This window comes from Nicotiana tomentosiformis, chromosome 1 (genome assembly GCF_000390325.3).
Source record: "Nicotiana tomentosiformis chromosome 1, ASM39032v3, whole genome shotgun sequence".
In the NCBI taxonomy this organism is placed as follows: domain Eukaryota; kingdom Viridiplantae; phylum Streptophyta; class Magnoliopsida; order Solanales; family Solanaceae; genus Nicotiana; species Nicotiana tomentosiformis.
In genome coordinates, this window is record NC_090812.1 from 23,889,698 (window position 1) to 23,913,302 (window position 23,605).

At 34.5% G+C, this 23,605-nt stretch overlaps 1 protein-coding gene across 4 annotated transcripts; it reads left to right on the forward strand.

The window, feature by feature from the left end:
* Window positions 1-2,322: 2,322 nt before the first annotated feature.
* LOC104086673 (ferric reduction oxidase 6-like) lies at window positions 2,323-12,431 on the forward strand. Of its 4 annotated transcripts, none has more exons than XM_009590995.3 (9): window positions 2,323-2,908; window positions 2,999-3,092; window positions 3,195-3,395; window positions 4,297-4,531; window positions 4,693-5,020; window positions 5,106-5,382; window positions 5,487-5,742; window positions 5,828-6,260; window positions 6,346-6,777. In XM_009590995.3, exons 1-9 carry the CDS (start codon window positions 2,677-2,679, stop codon window positions 6,513-6,515), a joined length of 2,226 nt encoding a protein of 741 aa, XP_009589290.1. In that variant the 5' UTR covers window positions 2,323-2,676; the 3' UTR covers window positions 6,516-6,777. The 4 variants fall into 4 exon arrangements, with proteins under 4 accessions (XP_009589290.1, XP_009589295.1, XP_009589301.1 ...); XM_009591000.4 differs by lacking the exons at window positions 2,999-3,092; window positions 3,195-3,395; window positions 4,297-4,531; ... (3 more) ...; window positions 5,828-6,260; window positions 6,346-6,777 and adding exons at window positions 8,902-8,995; window positions 9,099-9,299; window positions 10,009-10,243; ... (3 more) ...; window positions 11,493-11,925; window positions 12,011-12,431 and having other exon boundaries at window positions 2,435-2,908; XM_009591006.4 differs by lacking the exons at window positions 2,323-2,908; window positions 2,999-3,092; window positions 3,195-3,395; ... (4 more) ...; window positions 5,828-6,260; window positions 6,346-6,777 and adding exons at window positions 8,462-8,809; window positions 8,902-8,995; window positions 9,099-9,299; ... (4 more) ...; window positions 11,493-11,925; window positions 12,011-12,431.
* Window positions 12,432-23,605: the final 11,174 nt, after the last annotated feature.

The window sequence follows — 23,605 nt, forward strand, 5'->3', positions numbered from 1 at the left end:
GATGAATCCTCTATGTTACATTCTAGAAAAGAGTCTTATAGTTCTTGTAATACAGAGAAAGGAAAGAATACACAGAACCAGGTGGAGATTGAGATTGGTATTCCTTCCGAGCCAAGCTCATCAACTTTGGAGCAAAATACAGTTGAAACTCCTGAAGTTGAGCCAGAAGCTGAAATTCCTAAAGTTGAGACTCCTAAAGTTGAACCAGAAAAATAGGAGTATTTTATAGCCAAACATAGACCAAGAAGAGAAGGTAAACAACCATTAAGGTTTGGAGATTATGTTGCATTTGCTTTTTCAGTTGCACAGGAAACTGAAGAAATTGGAAAACTATCAAAATATTCAGAAGCAGTTTCTGGTGCTGACCCAGCCAAGTGGTTGATTGCAATGAATGAAGAAATTGAGTCTCTCCACAAGAATGGTACTTGGTCTCTTGTGAAGCCCACATCAGAAAAAAAGAATTGTTGTTTGCAAATGGGTCTTCAAGAAAAGGATGGCATTCCAGGGGTTGAAGATGTGAGGTATAAGGCACGATTAGTTGCAAAGGGATATAGTGAGGTACAAGGAATTGATTTTAATGAAATTTTCTCACCTGTTGTTAAACATAGCTTTATTCGTGTCTTGCTTGCCTTCGTTGCCATGTATAATTTAGAATTAGAACAACTTGATGTTAAGACAGCTTTCTTACATGGCAAACTTGAGGAACAAATATACATGCATCAACCCGAAGGATTTAAAATTGAAGGAAAAGAAGATCATGTTTGCTTGTTGAAGAAATCCTTGTACGGATTAAAGCAGTCTCCAAGACAATGGTATAAAAGGTTCGATTCTTTTATGTTGGGTCATGGTTATTCGAGAAGCATGTATGATAGTTGTGTTTACTTTCGGAAGTTAAATGATGGTTCATTTGTGTACCTATTATTATATGTTGATGACATGCTCATTGCTGCTAAGGATTTAACAGAAATTCACAATTTGAAAGGTCAGCTGAAAAGTGAATTTGAGATGAAAGATTTGGGAGCAGCTAAGAAAATCCTTGGCATGGAGATCAAAAGAGATCGAAAAGCCAACAAGCTATTTCTGACCGAGAAGAAGTACTTGGAGAAAGTCTTGGAGGGGTTTTGGCATGAAAGATGCTAAACCAGTTAGTACCCCTCTTGATGCTCATTTTAAGTTATTAGTTGCTCAATCCCTGCAGTCAAAGGAAGAAGAGAGGTACATGGCACAGGTTCCTTATTCCAGTGCAATCGGCAATATTATGTATGCAATGGTTTGTACATGTCCAGACATTTCACAAGCAGTGAGCGTGGTAAGCCAGTATATCGCTTGCCCTGGTAAAGCACATTGGCAGGCTGTGAAATGGATTCTCAGATACTTGCGAGGTACTTCAAATACACGTTTGGAGTTTGGGAGAAATACTAGCACTTTGGTGAGTTTTGTACACTCAGATTATGCAGGTGATCTTGACAAAAGAAGATCACTGACAGGCTATGTATTTTGCATTGGTGGTTGCGCTATTAGTTGGAAAGCTACATTACAACATGTAGTAGCTTTATCTACTACCGAAGCAGAATATATGGCAGTGACCGAAGCGATCAAAGAAGCTTTATGGTTGAAGGGTCTATTTGCGGAATTCAGTTTACACCAATATGGTATTACTATTTTCTATGATAGTCAAAGTGTCATTCACTTGACTAAAGATCAAATGTATCATGAGAGGACGAAGCACATTGATATAAAGTATCATTTCATCCGAGAAACCATTGCCGAAGAAAAAGTCTCTATTCAGAAGATCAGCACTAGAGACAATCATGCTGACATGTTCACAAAACCTCTTCGAGTGCTCAAGTTCAAGCTTTGCCTGAACTTGATTGGCATTTATGAAGAATGATTTTGCCCATTGGGATTTTTGCGGAGAAGGTGTAGCAAATTTAATATATATATATATAAGCCGAAATTAGGTCAAAGTGGAGACTTGTAATATGGCCATTAATTTGGCTTCTTCTCAAGTGAGGGCCAAATTTTCATGACATTTGCCATGACATAATATCCACAATAACATAATAAATGTTTTTACTTTTATTTGATTAGCCTATTTTATTTTTCTCGAGGAGAAAAAAATCACACTAAAACAAGGAAATAGAAAGAAGAAGCACTAGAGTCAATTGTGCGATTCCCTTTTAATAGTGTTTGTGGCTACACTTTGCTTTGGTCCTTACCATTTTGATTTTTGAATGACTCGATACTCACCACTATAGTCTGAGAGATTGTATGTGTACATAACATGTTATACTATTACTATTCTTTCTACTGATGTAATGTCATTATTTTCAATTTTGAGAAGAATATGAACTCGAGAAAAAAGAAGAAGAATATGAACTGACCTTTCCTAGTATTAACAATGAGATAGACATATTCTGAAACTGTATTCATCCATTTCCCCGGGGGGAAAGGATAATTTTTGAGTGGTCCAATTTTTTGTGGCTTCATTTCTGCCAGATTTCTGCTTATATTCTGTACATAGCCTGATTGAATGTTGATGGCTTTGGTTTCTTCTGAAGCCTTTCTTGTATATATATTAACTACTACTTCATTGAGGATTCTCGACATAGGCCAAATAAAGTTTAAGAACAGGCCTGAGGAGTGTATTTGGTGCCAACTTTAAGAAGTTCTAAAATGGGTGAACTCTCAGACCAAGAACCTCTTCTTTTGAGGAAAGAAAATGAATTTGACTATCTCAATAAGACACCCCTTTGGGTATCATCAACAAAGTTAATTCTCAAAGTAATAATGTGGGTGATCTTTATTGCATGGGCTACTTTTATTTTCTTATTGCCTTCAAAATTCATGAATGATTTGCAAGGGAAATTTATTCAAGCCACCCGAGGAACTATTTTTGGGACAACAGGTTTGTTTCCAACTTGAAAGTTTCTTGCTTTTATGTTATATCATTGTTTCCAATTTCTTAGTAAATGATTCAGTTTTTGTTGGACTGCAGGAAGCACATTCTTGATATTCAGTTTCCCAATTTTCATGATTGCATTTCTTGCAATTATTCACCTCGTTCTCTCTGGAGAAGATGAACCCCAAGTGTATGTGCATCTGCTAGCTTGATTTCTTATTTCTTAGAACTCAATTAGAAGTTAGTGGCTGTTCTGAACTTGTGTAGTTACTTGAATTTTTAATTGTTGTAGGAAGAAGGCTGCAAAAAGTCCAAGTTTTCGGTTGTGGACATTCCCAGTTTTGGTTGATGGACCATTTGGGGTTGTTACAGCCGCAGAAATGATTGGAGTTATACTCTTCTCAGTGTACATCGTCTGGGCTGTTATTATGTACAGTATACGGGATGTTGACCTCTTATCCTTGTTTCATGTACATGACATGAAAGAGAAAAGGTATTGGGTTTTTTAATGGATACCGGTAATTAAAATTGGGGGTGGGTCTATTTAATCCTAAAGTGACGCGTGGCCCTCTGTCTAAATTAGGGGTATTTTTGAATAAAAGTATAACGGTAAGGGCTCAGACGACCAGATAGTGAAACGGAGGGTAAGTTTATACAATATTTTAAAGTAGAGGGATATATTTGGCCCTTTTCGGTTATAGTTATTTATACCCTTAATTCGAATTTTGGCATTTCAATTTTAGTTTGTTCTTATATTATCTTCTTATACAGTAGCTTCTTATTTCTCCAGAAATGTGCATGCATAGAATTCTGAAGGTACTGAAACATTGACAATTTCAATTTAGTGAAGCTTTAGCTAAACATGACTTTGGAGCCTGTTTAAAGATTTCATTTTATTCTTCAAACAGAATTTAGACTCGACTTATTGAAATAAAATGTATCCTGGTTTATGATGTTCATTCCTGTACAGGTCTAATGAAAACAAACAGATTTAGGAAAGTTGAGTACAGTTAACTTTCTGCATCATACATAATTCCAGGCTATTCTGTCTAAGCGTTTGATTTTACTAACTTCACTGATATTAAGTGAGGATCTTTTAAGTTCATTTGCTGCACTTTATCTAGTCCACCTGTGGCTGTGATTTTAAATTGGGAAAGATAGATTCATTTTCTCTTCTATTTATCTGTCCTCTCTTCTTTGTCACTTTATATATAAATTGTGCATCTTGTTAAATATAAAGAGAATTCCATGTGAAAAGGTTTCAAAGTATTGGGATATAAACAGTTCCAACCACATAGTTCTTATATCAGACTTTAGAACCAGTACATAGTTGTTGACTTGAAGGCTCCTTTAATAGGAGGATCGACTAATATCTGATGATGTAATTTTTCCAGTGCTCTGTTACTGGAGCTAACAGGTCTTCGTTTTGGATTCATCGGATTAATCTGCTTAGCATTCCTGTTTCTTCCTGTTGCACGAGGTTCTGTTCTTCTTCGAGCCATAGATATTCCTTTTGAGCATGCCACTCGATATCATGTTTGGCTGGGACATCTTACTATGGCTCTTTTTAGCCTTCATGGTCTGTTCTATGTGATTGGCTGGGCAATGCGGGGCCGCCTTGTAGAGGAAGTGAGTTATAAAACTGAATATTTATTTCCCTACCCCATAGAGATCCCTTGTATTAAGTTGTAATTTATATATTGAAGGGCTTCATCACATGTAATGCATCCTTGTGAGTACTCTTGGTAAAGAAATTGAAGACTTGGGCTTTGCCATTGTGTTTAATGCAGCTAATCCAGTGGAAAAGCGTAGGAGTAGCCAATCTTCCAGGAGTTATCAGCCTTGCAGCAGGTTTATTAATGTGGGTGACTTCACTTCCTGGAGTAAGGAGACAAAACTTTGAACTGTTCTTCTATACGCACCAATTATATGTGGTGTTCGTGGTGTTCCTGGCCTTGCATGTTGGTGACTTCATCTTCATGATAGCTGGTGCTGGGATCTTTCTTTTCATGCTTGATCGGTTCCTTAGATTCTTCCAGTCACGGAAGACTGTTGACATACTTTCAGCCACATGTTTTCCTTGTGGAACCGTTGAACTTGTTCTTTCAAAACCTGCAAGTAAAAAACAAATCTTTGACTCAACTGATTTCTTTTCGCCAGAATATCTTCCAGTGATTCTAATACCTCTTCTCTCGCAATGTAGATTTACATTACAACGCCCTTGGCTGGATATTCTTACAAGTACCCCAGTTGTCCTGGCTGCAGTGGCACCCTTTCAGTGTCTCCTCTAGTCCCCTTGATGGGAAACATCATCTTGCAATTCTCATAAAGGTTCTTGGAGATTGGACTGAAAAACTGAAGGGACACATCTTGAATATTTCGGTTGAACAACCTGAGATGGAGCCCCTTTTGCAGCATAATAGGAAGATAACAGCGTCTGTTGAAGGTCCTTATGGGCATGAATCACCATATCACTTAATGTATGTACATACTCAGCCATATCTGTTGAGTATACAATTTTTTTTAAATTAAAGTTATCAAGTCACTGACTAATTAATTGGCTTGATCATGCTTCTCCTCTCAGGTATGAAAATCTCATTTTGGTAGCCGGTGGAATTGGAATATCCCCTTTCCTAGCGATCCTGAGTGATATCCTCCACCGCATCAACGATAGCAAGCCTTGCCTGCCAAGAAATATACTAATAGTATGGGCTATAAAAAAGTCAGATGAGCTTCCACTTCTTGAGACAGTTGACATGGAGGCAATTTGTCCACTTTTCTCTGATAAACTGAATCTTGAGATTCAAACATTCGTGACTCGGGAATCACAACCTTCATTGGTATTCGGTTTTCCCCCTTATTTTTCATTTGTTTATGTATCATCACCCAATTATATGAGTTAATTAATACTTCTTTTTTCCTCAGGAGGAGGGTAAAACATCCAAAGCAATGAACCCCTCAATCTCCCCTGGCTTCAAGGGATGTCGAATGTCTGGATTGGTTGGTACTGGAAATGTTGTATGGTCTGGATTGTATGTCGTAGTGTCCACAATTGGGTTGGTGATCACTGTAGCATTATTCGACATCTTGTACATAAATCCACACAATATATATTACTGGTGGTACAAGGGGCTTTTGTTGATTGGATGCATGGTTGCAAGTGTTGTTATATTTGGGGGTCTCGTGATCGCTTTATGGCATCTTTGGGAAAGGAAAACTTCATTGAAGGAGGAACCAGAGGATAGCACAAAGAAGGTCGACAACCTGCAGCAGAATATTGAGGCCTCTTTACACAAGAATCTTGAAGAAGCTCGATCTGTTAATACTATTCGATATGGTGAAAGACCAGATTTCCAAGGTACGTTCAGAGCAACATATGAACTTTGCAAGGTCTACTTTCCCTTAGTTTTCTTGACAGTGTGTTTTAACTTCTTTTTCTGCAGAGATATTTGGATCACATGCAAAGAGTTGGGGAAGTGTAGATATTGGTGTGATAGTATGTGGTCCTCCTACTCTTCAGTCCAGTGTTGCTAAAGAGTGCAGAAGGCAAAACTTGCAAAGAAGAGGCCATCAGGCTATTTTCCATTTCAACAGCCACAGTTTTGACCTCTAAATCACCCCAGTAAGCATCCGAATAGCTCGTATAAAGAGGAGTTGTTACTGCTGTAATTGGAAACTGGATCATATCAGCTAGTTAATCTTTGATCCTTGTAGCATGTACTGTGCTTTATGGTATCTGTAGTAAGCTTCTTGTACATTTTCAGTCGTTGTAAATGCAGCTTTAACAATATAGTATATAACAGTATCACCTATACGGCTAGTAACTACATAAACCTGCAGCCTGTTATCAATGAGAGTTTCTGAATTCCATACCAGTGTCATAGTGTCTTGTAAGTTGTATCTAATTTGCTTCGATTTTTATTTTCCAACGACTCTACTCTAAAAGGATGTTGCTCTTTGTAAAGGCTCATTTTTACTTTAACAACTTGACCTTTATCATGACTGCACAGATAAGGGGGTCATTTGCACAAATGGCCTTTTTCCAGGCTACTAATTAAATTTTGTAGAAACTGCATTGGTGTTTCACACGTAGAAGTGTCCCGGAGTTTTTTTTTTAAAAAAAAGTGGAGAAGATGAAAGATGCACGCTAAACAAGCTTATATATAATAATATTATTTCGTGCCTTACTTTTTTTTTATAATATTACAGTCAAACCTCTCTGTGACAATCTCGTTTGTTCCAGATATTTTTGGATGTTATAGTGAATTATTGTTATAGAAAACATATATTATAATAGAACATGAAATTTGGTTTCGGAAAAACTTGGCTTTTATAGTGAAGTATTGTTATATAAGGATACAATTATACAGAGGTCTGACTATACAAGTTTATTTTTCATATTGTTGGTACATGACATCATGAAACGACGATAAACAATACAATATTTCCAAACATTATATACATCAAAACGATACGATACAATATTAGACGATACATAACAACCATCGAAACAAGTTGTAAAGTTTTGGACCTTAAACGAGTCTTTCAACCTACAAAAATGACGCTTGGGATAATTAATATCACTAGCCTCGAAATTTGATAGCACAAAAAAGAATCTCGAACAGCTGTCTAGTGACTCTAGTCTACGTCAAACAAAAGCTACTGGTCCGCGAATTTGAATTTTCTTTTTAAGAATTTTTCATAAAATAGATAGGAAATAAATGAGAGTGCTAGTCTCTTAATTAATATTTGTGGGTCTTTGTACTCATTGTGAAACAAAGAAAGCGAAACGGAAAAGTTATTTTGGGAGTGAACGTGGAAGTCTTTAGACCGCAACACTACACCTAAAAATGTTTTTTTTTTTGTTTATTATCAGTCTAGTCAAATGTTCTTTTAAAAATTCTTGACTTTCTTTCTTCAGCAGTAAAGTTTCGGCATTGTTGAGAATGAACATAATAGATCACATGAAACGTAACAATGTAAGCGTTATTTATAATGTGTAAATTTCTAATAAGTGTAGAACAGTAAAAATGAAGACTCCCTCTCTTATTTGTTCTTATCAACACGTTGCAAGTCAGCAAAAGCGCAGCATAGTTTTCCGATAAATAATTCAAGCTCAAGAAGCTGTGGCCATCATTCTTGTAGCAAAAATGTATGAACTTGTCAGTAGAACTATAAATCTACTACTATATCATGTAACATCATATTTCTCAGTTTTAAGAAGAACCATGTATTTGTCTACCCCTTCCAACAACAACAATAACCCAGTGGTAACCCACAAGTGTAGTTTGGAGACGTTAATGTGTAGCTTATCCCTACCTATGAAGGTAGAGACTGTTTCTGATAGACTCTCGGCTCGTGATTGTCTCCCCTTTACCGAATAATATAAACTGAGCTTTCCTAGTATATTAACAATGAGACAGACATATACTGTAACTGTCGGGGGTGGGGGGGAGGAATTAATTGTTGAGTGGTCCGATATTTTGTGGCTTCATTTCAGCCAAATTTCTGCTTAATTCTGTACATGACCTATGAATGTTGATGGATTTGGTTTATACTGAAGCTTTCTTGTATATATTAACTACTTTACTGGGGATGCTTGATATAGGCCAAACAAAGTATAAGAATAGGCCTGGAGAGTGTACTAATTGTTGCCAAACTTTAAAGATTCTGTAATGAGTGAATTCTCAGGCCAAGAACCTCTTCTTTTGAAGAAAGAAAATGATTTTGACTATCTCAATAAGACACCCTTTTGGGTATCATCAACAAAGTTGATTCTCAATGTATTAATGTGGATGATCTTCATTGCATGGGCTACTTTTCTTTTCTTATTGCCTTCAGCATACATGAATGAAATGCAAAAGAAATTGATTCGAGATACCCAAGGAACTATCTTTGGGAAAACAGGTTTGTTGCCAACATGGAAAATTTCTTGCTTTTATACTGTATTTGTTTTTCCACTTTGTTAGAAAGTAATCTCAGTTTCTGTTGAACTGCAGGAAGCAAATTCTTGATATTCAGTTTCCCAATTTTCATGATTGCATTTCTTGCAGTTATTCGCCTCGTTCTCTCTGGTAAAGATGAACCCCAAGTGTATGTGCATCTGCTAGCTTGATTTCTTAGTTCAAAGGAACTCCGTTAGAAGTTAGTGGATGTTCTGAACTTGTGTAGTTACCTGAATTTTAAATTGTTGTAGGAAGAAAACTGCAAAATGTCCAAGTTTTCGCTTATGGACATTCCCAGTGCTGGTGGATGGACCATTTGGGGTTGTTACAGCTGCAGAAATGATTGGAGTTACACTCTTCTCAGTGTACATCATCTGGGCTGTTATTATGTACAGTATACGGAGTGTTGACCGCTTATCCTCGCTTCATGTACAAGACATGAAAGAGAAAAGGTAATTCTGTCACCATGATCACGTTACTTTCTTGTTCGGGTTTCACTGATTTCTTGCTATATTTTGTATGTATTTGAAGAGAAAGTAGTTGTTTCCCAATGGCAATAAAATTCACCATGTTCAAGATCATGCAATATTTAACTCAACAGACTTAGGCCTATTAATTGCTGTCTATAGTTTGGACCGTGCTGTTTCGGCTTGCCTAAACTATCATCCTTTCAGAGAACTAGTTACCTTTAATCCTTTCATATATACATGTATGACTCAGCTATACAAACCATTATTCGTTTTCCGAAAGGACTACATGATATTCTTGTTCTAAAATTATTTGTTTTGAACTCTTCTGGCTCTCAACTGCTCTACATTTGGAAAGGTTTCAATCCATTATACCCTTGGTTCAAGTTTTGGTCCTTCAAGTTTGTTCTTATGTTATCTTCTTTTATATAAAGTAGCAGTTAGTTCTCCAGAGATGTGCAATGGCAGTAGAATTCTAAAAGTAAAACTACTGAATATTCTTCCTGAAAGATTGATAACCCCAATTTACTGAAGCTCGAGCTAAACATGAGTTGACTGTATTAAAGATTTTATGTTTATTCTTGAAACAGAATTTAGACTCGGCCTGCTGGGATAATAACTATATCCAAGGTCCTCTTTTTCTAATTACAGGTTCTGCGTCATTGACTAACATCCTCTGTTGTAATCTATTCAGCGCTATGTTGCTGGAGCTAACAGGCCGTCGTTTTGGATTCATTGGATTAACCTGCTTAGCATCTTTGTTTATACCTGTTGCACGGGGTTCAGTTCTTCTTCGAGCTATAGATATCCCATTTGAGCATGCCACTCGATATCATGTTTGGCTGGGACATACTACTATGGCTCTTTTTAGCCTTCACGGTCTATTCTATGTGATTGGCTGGGCAATGCGCGGGTGCCTTGTGGAGGAAGTGAGTTCTAAAACTGAAAATTCATTTGCCTAGCCCTTCATCACATGTAATGCATCTTTCTGTGTTTTCTTGGTAAAGAAAAAATAAGACTTGAACTTTGCCATTGTGTTTAATGCAGCTAATCCAGTGGAAAAACGTAGGAGTAGCCCATCTTCCAGGAGTTATCAGCCTTGCAGCTGGTTTATTGATGTGGGTGACTTCACTTCCAGGAGTAAGGAGGAACAACTTTGAATTGTTCTTCTATACGCACCAATTATATGTGGTGTTCGTGGTGTTCCTGGCCTTGCATGTTGGTGACTTCATCTTCATGATGGCTGGTGCCGGAATCTTCCTTTTCATGCTTGATCGATTCCTTAGGTTCTTCCAGTCACGAAAGACTGTTGACATACTTTCAGCCACATGCTTTCCTTGTGGAACCATTGAACTCGTTCTTTCAAAACCTGCAAGTAAAAGATTAAATCTTTGAACTCTACTGATTTCCTCACCACTTCATTTTTCAGTGATTCTAATATTTCTTCTCTCGCGATGTAGATTTACATTACAACGCCCTTGGCTGGATGTTCTTACAAATACGTGAGTTGTCCTGGCTGCAGTGGCACCCTTTCAGTGTCTCCTCCAGTCCCCTTGATGGGAAACATCATCTTGCTATTCTCATAAAGGTTCTTGGAGATTGGACCGAAAAACTGAAGGGGCATATCTTGAATCTTTCTGTCGAACAACATGAAATGGAGCCCCTTTTGCAGCATAACAGGATATTAACAGCTTCTGTCGAAGGTCCTTATGGGCATGAATCACCATATCATTTGACGTATGTCAAGTCCAGCATTATCTACTGAGTATACAATTCTTTTGTTTCAGTACCAATTCATTGGCTAATCAATTGTGTTAACCATGTTTCTCCCCCCAGGTATGAAAATCTCATTTTGGTAGCAGGTGGAATTGGAATATCTCCTTTCCTAGCTATCCTGAGTGATATCCTCCACCGTATCAACAATAGCAGGCCTTGCCTTCCAAGAAATATACTAATAGTATGGGCTATAAAAAACTCAGATGAGCTCCCACTTCTTGAGACAATTGCCATGGAGGCAATCTGTCCACTTTATTCTGATAAACTGAATCTTGAGATTCAAACATTTGTGACTCGGGAATCACAACCTTCATTGGTATTTGGTTCTTCGTATTCTCATTTTGTTTATGTAACATCACTCCATTTTATATTGTGTGTAATTTTTACTTCTTTTCGGCTCAGGAGGAGGGCAAAAGACCGAAAGCAATGCACACCTCAATCTCCCCTGGCTTCAGTGGATGTCGAATGTCCAGTTTGATTGGTACTGGAAATGTTGTATGGTCTGGATTGTATGTCATAGTATCCACAATTGGGTTGGTGATCACTGTAGCATTATTAGACATCTTGTACATAAATCCATACAATGTAACTTACTGGTGGTACAAGGGGCTTTTGTTGATTGGATGCATGGCTGCAAGTGTTGTTATATTTGGGGGTCTCGTGATCGCTTTATGGCATCTTTGGGAAAGGAAAACCTCATTGAAGGAGGAACCAGAGGATAGCACAAAGAAGGTCGACAACCTGCAGCAGAATATTGAGGCCTCTTTACACAAGAATCTTGAAGAAGCTCGATCTGTTAATACTATTCGATATGGTGAAAGACCAGATTTCCAAGGTACGTTCAGAGCAACATATGAACTTTGCAAGGTCTACTTTCCCTTAGTTTTCTTGACAGTGTGTTTTAACTTCTTTTTCTGCAGAGATATTTGGATCACATGCAAAGAGTTGGGGAAGTGTAGATATTGGTGTGATAGTATGTGGTCCTCCTACTCTTCAGTCCAGTGTTGCTAAAGAGTGCAGAAGGCAAAACTTGCAAAGAAGAGGCCATCAGGCTATTTTCCATTTCAACAGCCACAGTTTTGACCTCTAAATCACCCCAGTAAGCATCCGATAGCTCGTATAAAGAGGAGTTGTTACTGCTGTAATTGGAAACTGGATCATATCAGCTAGTTAATCTTTGATCCTTGTAGCATGTACTGTGCTTTATGGCATCTGCAGTAACCATATATCTTGTACATTTCCCATCATTGTAAATGCAGCTTTAACAATATAGCCTATACTGCTAGCAACTACATAAACTTGCAACCTATTGTTAAATGAATATTTCTGAATTCCATACCATTGTCATAGTGTCTTTTATCTGTTTCTTTTTTCATACAACAACTCTATTCTAAAAAGATGATGGTCTTGGTAAAGGATCATTCTTACTGTAACAAGTTGACCTTTATCAACAGTTAATACTCAAGAGGTGAATAAGTTATTAAGTTGTCAAGTTCGAAATTTTATGGTCAGAGAAAGTAATTATCTTGAAATAATTCCATTTTCTACCATAAATGTAACTGGATTTAACTAAGGTAAAATTGGTCAATGTTCCGAAATGATGAAACAAGTCGCTATATATCTGTCCAATAAAAGATCAATTTGTCACTTGAAAAAGACCTTTAACATGTCTGCAACTAAAGATACAGTCAGACCTCTCTATAACAACATCCCTATATAACAACACTTCACGATAAAAGCCTAACTTTTTCGGAACCAATTTTCATATTATGTTATAATATATGTTCTATATAACAGCACTTCGCTATAACATCCAAAAATATTCGGAACAAACGAGACTGTTTTAGAGATGTTTGACTGTAGCACTAAATGTTTAGTACTTGTAAATTGGACTTATTTTCCTCGAGCCGAGGGTTTATTGGAAACAGTCTATCTATCGTCACAAGGTAAGGATAAGGTCTGCATGCACACTACCCTCCTCAAACCTCGCTTGTGGGATTACATTAGGCTTGTTGTTGTTGTTATTGTAAATTGGACTTATTGGTTTGGGTAGCTAATGTTAATACTGGCAAAATATTGAGTGATTCTGGCGAGTCTTTGGGTTACATCAAATTTTTAATACCACAGAAATGTCAGTTTGTTGTATGTCTCAATTTGCAATCCTGTCACTTTGTGTTTTTCTTTTCGGACAGTTATTTGCAAGCTTCCAAAACACTGTAGGTATATAAGAATTTTTGTTCCCTTGTTAACTAATTTGAAGAGATATTCAGGTCAAGGTACAGATACAAGATGATGACATATAGTGTACCATTTGAAAACACAGACCAAGTGGTGTGATAGGTCCATGTTGGTCTGCCACATTTAATAATTTGAAGGAGGAGTGATGAAGATCTAAAATAAATTAATTAATTAATTAAATAAAAAAATTGTCGAAGAATTTAACTTTTTGATAAGGGGATTCTAGGAAATTTGCTTAAAATATATTACTTCATCTTTTTCCAGCTTAGATGTCAGAGTTAGACTGGACAACAAAACAAAGAGTTAAAGATCAAGTTACATTTTCAAGAATATTAAATTCGTTTCATGTAAAGGATGAGTCAATTTTGAACTTTTTAATATTAAAAGATTGAAGGAATTGAAGTTTTTTTTTCGAGTGCTCTATAATTCTATTGCCTTACTCTTTTACTTACTTTACTTAAGTAAAAACAATCAGCATAACGAATAAGTAACTTGAATGAAACTTGACTTACAAGTTCTAACTCAAAATTGACAAAACCAAATTAACTCTATCTTAAATGAAATGAGTCGACTAGAATTGCCAATAACATCCGCAAATTGCCTGGTGATCATTGTGATAGTGACGAACATTTTTTTCTCCAAAATGTGCATTTTTTTTGCTCAATATGTTTAGTGGCATGTTGTTTTTAAAGGAACACCAAAATTATGCAAAACTTCATCCAATACGACTTAAGAGTAAATTACAATGGAAAGAATAGTCCGGAGCTGTTAGTACATGTCATAACCAAATGTGATTTATAAATAATATTCGTCCATATCTTTTGAAAAATAATTTCATAAGTCGCAATTTCTGAATGCGATTTATAAGTCGTTTTTTGTAAATGCGATTTATAAGTCACGTATGCATAATGCGATTTATAAGCGATTATAAGTCGCGTATGCAGAATGCTATTTATTAGTCGAATACCCAATGCAACTTATTATCATTTGCCAAATGTGATTCATAAGTCGTATTTATTAAATACAATTTATCTTCTATAAAAATACCTCAATTTTTTCCATTCTGGATTTCACTTAGATCCTTATTCATTACATACCAAAAAACATAATCAAATTTTAGCTCTTCATTTATAATTCTGCGATAGAGAATGATCTTTTGTTTTAAAAACGTTTCTTTAGATAGAGTATTGAGTTATTCTTCAACGTAGCATAGCACGTATTCACTATAGGCCTAAAACAGATAAAGTACTATTGAGTATACACATACATCAATGAGTTTCTACGTTTATCATAAAAATTGACAATCATTGATTATATATGAGTGATTACCATTAAAGGAGAATTTTTTTAAAATAATAATTTGTTATCACAGAATTATAATTAAAAAATTAAATTTCTAAAAAGAAAATTTATATACAACTATAAGGATGTTCAAAACGGAAATCGAGAATGAGGAAAAGCTAACGCATATCTTATAAATTGTATTCACTACTTGTAAACCATATTCGAACTTATAAGTTATAACTCTAATCTTCAAATGCGACTTATTCTAGTAATGCGATATCTTTAAGTCGCGATTTCCACGATCACATTTCAGCTTCAGTGGAACGTGAGCTGTTCTGAGGCCCTGTTGAACAAAGAGTGATCTGGGCTCTGAGACATGAGTATGTAGGCCCATAAGGCCCACCATCTTGTCATATTTCCCTTACGTAATCTCTGGAAAGCTACTACAATGTCTTCCTTCTATGTAGTATAGAACTCTGACTAATGTAATATTTGGTTTTCAGTATTAAACTTTGCATTCCTAATATTAGCATAACTTGTAGGAAAATACATAAACAGGATCGAATTTGGAATAAGATTACTCATATTAGTATTGCTTGAATAAGAGAATCTAAAGACAAAATCACCTTTAGATAATCATCATGCATAATAATACATGTGTTATTATCAGTGTTGCATTTTATGCATTATTATTTGTCACGACCCAAATCCTAATTTGTCGTGATGGCGCCTATCGATGGTACTAGGCAAGCCGTCATTTTCAAATACTCCAAATATTTAACAGAAAAATAATTCAAGACATTTGAAATAAGTAAAATTTTCATAAACAAGGAGGGTAAAACCCAAAATATAAGTGCGGAAATAGCTCCCAATATCGAGGTGTCACTAAGCCATGCGTATCTATACATAATCAGTCTAAAAATGAAACGACTGTAACAGTTTGGATCCAAATACAACGAAAGAAGGGATAAGGAAGGAGAAACAAGGACTGCGAACGCCAGGCAGCTACCTCGGTATCTCCAACGGTCAGTTACGCGAAATATCAACACTCTCCACGTCCAAAAACTCCTGGATCTACACACGAAGTGCAGGGTGTAGCGTGAGTACAACCAACTCAGTAAGTAACAATAATAAATAAGGAACTCAAAGATAGTGACGAGTTACACAGTTATAATTCACTTTCAGTAGTCTCAATAAAAAAAGTAGACATGCTTTCAAATCCGGCAAATTAAGTCACATCAGTTTTTCGTGCCAAATTCAAGTAAAAATCAGATAAAAGTATCCTTCATAAGTTTTTTAAAATTAGTGATATATGGAAACTATGTACAACAACAATGAAATCATATACATCCTCTCAGGGGAAACAATCACTCAGTCCTCTCATTCACTCCAACCTCGCAATCACTCATTCCTCACAACCACTCATTCCTCACAGTCACTCAGCACTTGGCACTCGCACTTAGTAGGTACCTGCGCTCACTGGGGGTATGTACAAACTCCGGAGGGGCTCCTTCAGCCCAAGCGCTATATCAAGCCAAATTATAGCATGAATCAATGAAAACATATTGGGGCGTGCAGCCCTATCCCATAAATATCCTCACAATTAGGCCCTCGGCCTCACTAAGTCAGCAATCTCTCCTGTCTCTCGGGCTCTCAGAAATCAGGAAAATCATCCCAAACAACAATAATATGATGTATCAACAAGAATAATAGAGACTGAGATATGATATGCGAATAACATTGAGACTGAGTACAAATAGCATTTAGAAGGTAATCCAACATGTAACATGGCCTCTGTGGGTCCCAACAGTACCAACGCATAGCATAATTATGGTCTCTAACATGATTCACAGTCAAATTTCTATAATACATGAAGAGCATATAGTTAACAACAAGTTTATTCAACTTCTCAGTTTCACGGAATGGACCAAGTCGCAATTCCTACGGTGCCTGCCCACACGCCTGTCACCTGACATGTGCGTCACCTCCAAAACAATCATACAACACAAAAAATTGGGGTTTCATATCCTCAAGACCAGATTTAGAACTATTACTTACCTCAATCCGAGCAAAACTCTACTCCAATATGCCTTTGCCTCGCGAATGGGCCTCCAAACGTCTCGAATCTAACCACAAGCATTACAATACAATCAATACGGACCAAAGGAATCAACTCCATAAGAAAAATACGAAATTATAAGCCAAAATCCGAAATTGGTCAAAAGCCGACCCCGAGCCCACGTCTCCAATTCTAACAAAAGTCACAAAACCCGTAAGCCCATTCACTCACGAGTCTAACCATACCAAATTTACTCAAATCTGATAACAAAATCCCATTCAAACCCTCAAAAATCTAACTCAAGAACACTTCCTCTTTTTTTCCTAATTTTTCATCCCAAATCACAAATTAGATGATGAAATTAAAGACATAATCATAAAATTTAGTCAAAAACAAGTCAGAATCACTTACACCAATCAACTCCACGAAAATCCCTTCAAGAATCGCCCAAATTCGTGGTCTCTAGCTCAAAATATGAAGAATGGGTTCAAACCCTCATTTTTGAAATTAAATATTGTTGCCCAGATTTCCTTCTTCGTGAACGCGACTGTCCCTTGCGTTCGCGTAGACCAATTTGACTGCCTCTCAGTTTAACTCTTGGCGAACGCGACCAACGCTTCGCGAACGCGATGCTTTACCAACTCTGACCTTCGCGAACACGACTTATGCCTCGCGAACGCGTAGACCAAAAGGTTGGGGGTCCCCAGTTACCTCACTCCTCTTCGCGAACGCGACACCACTCCCGCGTTCGTAATGCACACACAGACCACACCTTCGCGTCCTCTTCTTAGCGAACGCGAAGAACAAAAATTTCCAGCTCACAAACACCCTTTGCAAACGCGAGGCTCCTCTCGCGAACGCGTAAGAGGAAACCAGAAAAACACAGCAGCAGACATCAGCCATCAACCAAGGTCCAAAAATGATCCGTTGACTACCCGAAACTCACCCGAGTCCCCCCCCCCCGGGACCTCAACCAAACATACCATCAAATCCCAAAACATCATACGAATTTAGTCGAACCCTCAAATTACCTCAAACAACATCAAAACACGAATTACACACGGATTCAAGCCTAATGAACTTTGAAATTTCCAAATTCTACAAAACGATGCCAAAACCTATCAAATCACGTTCGATTGACCTCAAATTTTGTACACAAGTCAAAAATGACCCCACGAAGCTACTACAACTTTCGAAATCGAAATCCGCCCCCGATATCAAAAAGTCAACTCCCGGTCAAACTTCTCAAAAAATTCGACTTTCGACATTTCAAGCCTAATTCTACTCCCCGACCTCCAAATCACAATCTGGATACGCTCCTAAGTCCAGAATCGTCCAACGGAGTTAACGGAACCATCAAAATTCTAATCCGATATCGTTTACACATAAGTCGGCATTCAGTCGATTTTTCCAACTTAAAAATCAATTAAGAGACTAAGTGTCTCAATTCACTCTAAATTCACTCCGGACCCGAACCAACTAATCCGGTAAGTCATAAAACAACAGTGAAGCACAAAAATGAGCAGAAAAGGAGAACGGGGCTACAAATCTCGAAACGACCGCCGGGTCGTTACATTATTCTTCATATAACAATTTTTATAATATTATTCATCCAATAACAATTATATATATATATATATATATATATATATATATATATATATATATATATATATATATATATATATATAATTTCTATATAACTAGTCCATGAATCAAATAACCCTGACGTGTTTACACTTAGACGAATAATAGAAAATCATGCTAACACCGAAAAAAAGAAGATGCAGCATACATACTAAGTTTTCTAGACTGCGTTTGGCCATAGATTTTGTCAAGTTTTTTCCAAAAAATTTTTGACAAAACATTTTTTATTTATAAATTGTATCCATGTTTTGGTGGATGTTTTAAAGTGGCCCAGTATATTAGTGTTAGATTTTTTAACAATTTCAAAAATAACCTCAAACTTTTATATTTTTTAAAAAGTCCACCATCTATTATGACACAACTAATCCACCAACTAATTACTAAGTATCATTTTCTTTTGGACTGATGGATCTTGTAATATTATTGCAATTTGACGAATTATAATGCCTAGTAATTGTGTTATTAGTAGTTGATATTAAAATATCAAGTTATATTTTTAGAATATTGTATTATGTAGTTCATTATAAAAATAATAATTTTGTGCTAAACTTATATATGTTCAGGACTATGGTTTGTGATAATGATAATGAATGGCATCGATGGAGGTTCTGCATATATAGGATTAGCAAGTTTGTTTATTTTGTATTGTTGGATATTTTTGATAGTTTTTAGAACTTATGAGTGTAAGTTACATTTCATATTTTTCAAAAAAAAAAAGTGAAATATGTTTTGAAAAATTATGTCCAAACATATTTTTAACTTTAAACCAAACTTCACCCAAATCAAATTTTTTCAAATAAATTTAGAAATCTATAACCAAACGCTAGCTTAGTTAGTGTCAGTAAAGAATAGTACACGTATCGTTTTAAAAAGATGGTATGTATGTAAAAAAGTTATTGGAAAACTATATTGTATAGCTGCTTTAAAAAATAATTGCCGGTAAAATATATACTTTTTGAATATTAATATATACTATACATATTTTATATACAATTAATGTATATTTTTTATATATTTAACTCATAAATATAATTATTTTTTATTGATCGGTCAAATGTGTAACTATTTTGTTCAATGTACTTGATTATTGGGAAAATAACTTGGAGAATAGACCAATAAATTAGGTTAGATAAGGGGAGGAGTAATTGACAAAACAACAAAGAAAAGTCCCTTCTAACTAAACAATACTTCACCTCAAAAAAAGACATCCTTTGCCGACACTCCACGTGATGACTTTGTTATTTTTTCTTCTCTCACTCTCTCTCCTATCCTTCACATGCAGCCTTGTGATTATCTTTAAGAAAAATGTCATTAACAAAATATTTTATTATTCTTCTAGAGGAAACCGTTGAGTTGGCAACATTTACTAACTAAACATAATGATAGGGTCCAAGCTGATTTGAGGGTTAACGTTAAGCATGTTATAGACTGGGATCTTTTCTTTTGGTTTTGTTATATATTTATTTATTTGTTTGTTGGGTTACGTTAAAAATGACAATATATACTTATCATAAATCTTGCAAGCAAAGCATTACGTTATGTCAAAGTTGTTTTAATCATATCGCCTACTTGTTTTAGTTAGACGCGTATGGAGGGTCAGGACTCGAAGTGGGGAACCCTCTGCTACTTGTGTATATCTCCTTTGAATTTCCAACATATAAACATGCCTTTTGCCTCGAGAGACTGTGTCTCGAGGGAAACAATCAAGATAGAGAACGTTTTTCTCTTTAATTGATTTTACGAGGGGCGAATTCAATTATGAAAAAGCTTAAATATAGATACCGAATAGCTTGTGGAAAGTAAAGGCCGACCCAGTAAAATTACGAGTACACTTTTGCATTCAACCAAATTAAAATATATATTGTATGAAGAGTGTCACTACGTACTAATATCTATATATCACTATTTCTTTAAAAACATATACAGATATACATAAAAATTTCGCCGGTAACCCCTCTCTATATAATATAGATCCACCTCTAAAAAACGAAAAACATATGTAAATTAAAAGACCTAAATTAAAAACCATTCGCCAATTTATTTAAGCTCGTCCTACACTGCAAAGAAAAAAATAATATTCAATTTCTCCCAAAAATAAATAACAATAATCGTGGCAGAAGGTCAACATATCAAAAATTTTGTGGGATTTTCAACATCAGTTTTTTAACTTTGAAATAAAGTTTATGTATTTAAAAAATCAAGAAAGTACATAGTATATAAATCAATTTATTTGTAATTTACATATTTAGTAGTCACATAAATTCTTTTATAAATCACAACTCATCTCAAGTTTGGGATAAAATATTGGAGAAAGGAGAGTTTTCTCTTTCCTTTTTTAAAGTACAACTACTACAACAACAACAATCCAATATAATTCTACTAGTAAAGTCTAGGGAGGGTAATGTGTACGCAGACATTACCCTACCCTGAGATAGAAAGACTGTTTTCGATAGACCCTCGGCTCCCCCTCCAAAAACTCCCCACATTACTCTGGGGTGACTCTAACTCACTAACCTATTGGTTAAGAGCTAAAGGTACTCTCACTAACCCACTCTTGTCTACTTTCCTTTTAAAAGTATTAAATGAAAATACTTTTTTAATCAAACTAGGGATTTGATTAGCCGCAAATCATTGCATGGCAATCGCACTTCTCCTCTGGAGATTCCAGAAACAGAAAAATCTGACCTCATAAATCATAAGTGTGGGATGGAATAGTATTTTTGTGTTGCTGTCTTTTTCCCAGCTGTAAAAATCATTTTTATATGTTCAGTCAAATAATTAGGAGTGTCATTTTTTAAATATTCAGACAATTTCATTTACTAGTACTACTATCTTTCATATTCTGTTGAACGCAATCCAATATGTCAGCTGGTTCCCTCTCTGATATTACACTTTAGCCCCTCACACTAGCTGTCTCTTTCATCTGCCATCTGGCATTGTTAGGTGTATGAAAATGATAGCAAAAGCCTTGTAGTGAAAGTCAACTATGCAACTCAAAGCAACCCCACTGAAAACAGTTTAGTACAAGAAAAAGAAAAAGAAAAAGAAAAAGAAAGAAGAATTAATCTAAATAGCCGATCGCTTACATTAAAAATAATCGATTAATATATATATATATATATATATATATATATATATATATATATATATATAAAATTATATATAATATGTATATAACTATAAATAATTTATGTATACTAAGGTAATGAATTTGGCTGACTATCTATCTATCTATTTATCTATACTATTAAAAGCACGAAAGTCCTTATCGAAATATCGTTCGCTTTTTTTACCCTTTAAAAACTTATTTCATATTGGACAAAATTGTAATTTTAATTATTTTTCTAATATTTAGGACTTCAAAATCAAATAAAAATTTAGTTATTAAATTTTTTTCTTATTTAAACTATATAAGAAATCCTTATATTTAGAACTTTAAATGAATAGTATTATTTTCCATATTTAAATTTTGTAGAAGTTGTAAAAATGTGTACGGCGGCAAATGTAGTACCAAACAAACTTTTATCATGGACAGATAGTTTATACATAAAATAGTGGCTAATACTTTAAAAAGTTATCATTTTTTTTCTTCAAAATCAACTAAAAAATTGTTATCTAATCATTGTTTTGATCCATGTAAACAAATTTAAACAAAAATTAACATCAATTAATATTTTAATTGTGTAATATAAATCATTTATTTATTTAGAAAAAATGTAACATAACTATAATGTGTTAATTTTATACGTAAAATAATGGTTAATACTTTAGAAAGTTATCCCCTTTTTAATTAATTAAATTAAAAATTAAATTATTCTTTATTTGAACTATATAAAAAATCTTACTATAGAACTTTAAATCATTATATATTTTAATTACATAATATAAATTATTATTTATTTAGACAATGTAACCTAAATGTAATTCTTTATATGTTACCTTTGAACTATATATATGAACCATAATACATTTGCATATCAAATTAGGGCTACTTTCCAACCAAATAATATTTTCTATATAATATTTAAAAATTACATTCAATAATTAGAAGAAACAACTACATTTAAAAATATATACTAAAAGATAGGGAGAAAGAGAGATCAATAAAGTAATTGGCAAGAGTCAATAATACTAATTATTCTGCAAGAACAAAGATTAAAAAGTGAAATATTATCAAACAAGATTTTTTTATCCCTTTGAGCATACAATTCATAGTGAATAAAATTATAATTATAGTTAAATACTTAAATGATGAGATGAGCTTTAAGAATTTGAATCAATAAATAATGAATTATTTATGTTACTATTGAGAATAAATAATTTACTCTCTGAAATATATAACTAATTAGCAAAAGAATCATATTCAATTCCTTTTTTTTCCAAATTTATCATATGATAAAAATAATTTTTCATGTTGATAAACTCATAATTAGGGTACATAAGTTTATTTTCATTGAAAAGGGCATGGGTAGTAAGCAATTAGAAAATAAAGCAAAACCAATTATAATATAGCATTAAGAGTCAAGTTAGTAAAATACAATCTTGAAATAGTAAAAGATAAGATATATTGTATTTGAGTTGTCATAAATTAATTTTTCTCTTTTCACATTTGTACCAACAAATGACTTGTCCCTACATTTTTTCATATATTAATTATTTATTATAAAATATTAACTAAATGTTAGTCATTTTAGACTTTAAATTGTCATTATCAAATTTTATGGGCTATAAGCTAAACTCCACATTCCCAAATTTCAAAAAGATCAAAAGATTAATTTTTTTATTTGTATTATTTGTTAAATCTTTAAAGAATAGTGGTAAAAGTATTTTTGTATTGTTTATTTTTAGTATTAGGTCATTAAAATATCTACAATTTTCTTAAATATTCCCTGAAAAATCCTCAAAATCAGAATACGGCAATTGTGAAATTTTGTGGGACATGATTACTTTCTTTACCGGGATAGGTTAATGGGGTCAACATTCATCCTTTTTAGAAATTTATAATTTTTTGTTAATTTTAATTTATAACTCAAACACATTATTTGATAATATCAATGTGATTTTTTAAAATTATATACTCATTAGTATGGGTACCCTAAAACTAGTTAATGTAAAGATCCGAAAATATTTTACCACAGCATAATCCCAAAAGTTAAATATCAATAACGAGCTTGGTACTTAATTCAACAGCATTAGTATGTGTCATTGAAGTGTATTTGTATTGTTTTTGTGACTCTTTACAATATTGTTTTTAGTTTTTTTTAACTTTTTTTTTTACACATGAAAA

Excerpts from the sequence above, each read along its gene's own strand:
- LOC104086673 (XM_009590995.3), top strand. The coding sequence starts at position 2,677 with ATGGGTGAACTCTCAGACCAAGAACCTCTTCTTTTGAGGAAAGAAAAT. Across the intron at positions 3,396-4,296 it reads CATGACATGAAAGAGAAAAG|TGCTCTGTTACTGGAGCTAA; the intron begins GTATTGGGTTTT and ends TAATTTTTCCAG. Across the intron at positions 4,532-4,692 it reads GGGGCCGCCTTGTAGAGGAA|CTAATCCAGTGGAAAAGCGT; the intron begins GTGAGTTATAAA and ends TGTTTAATGCAG.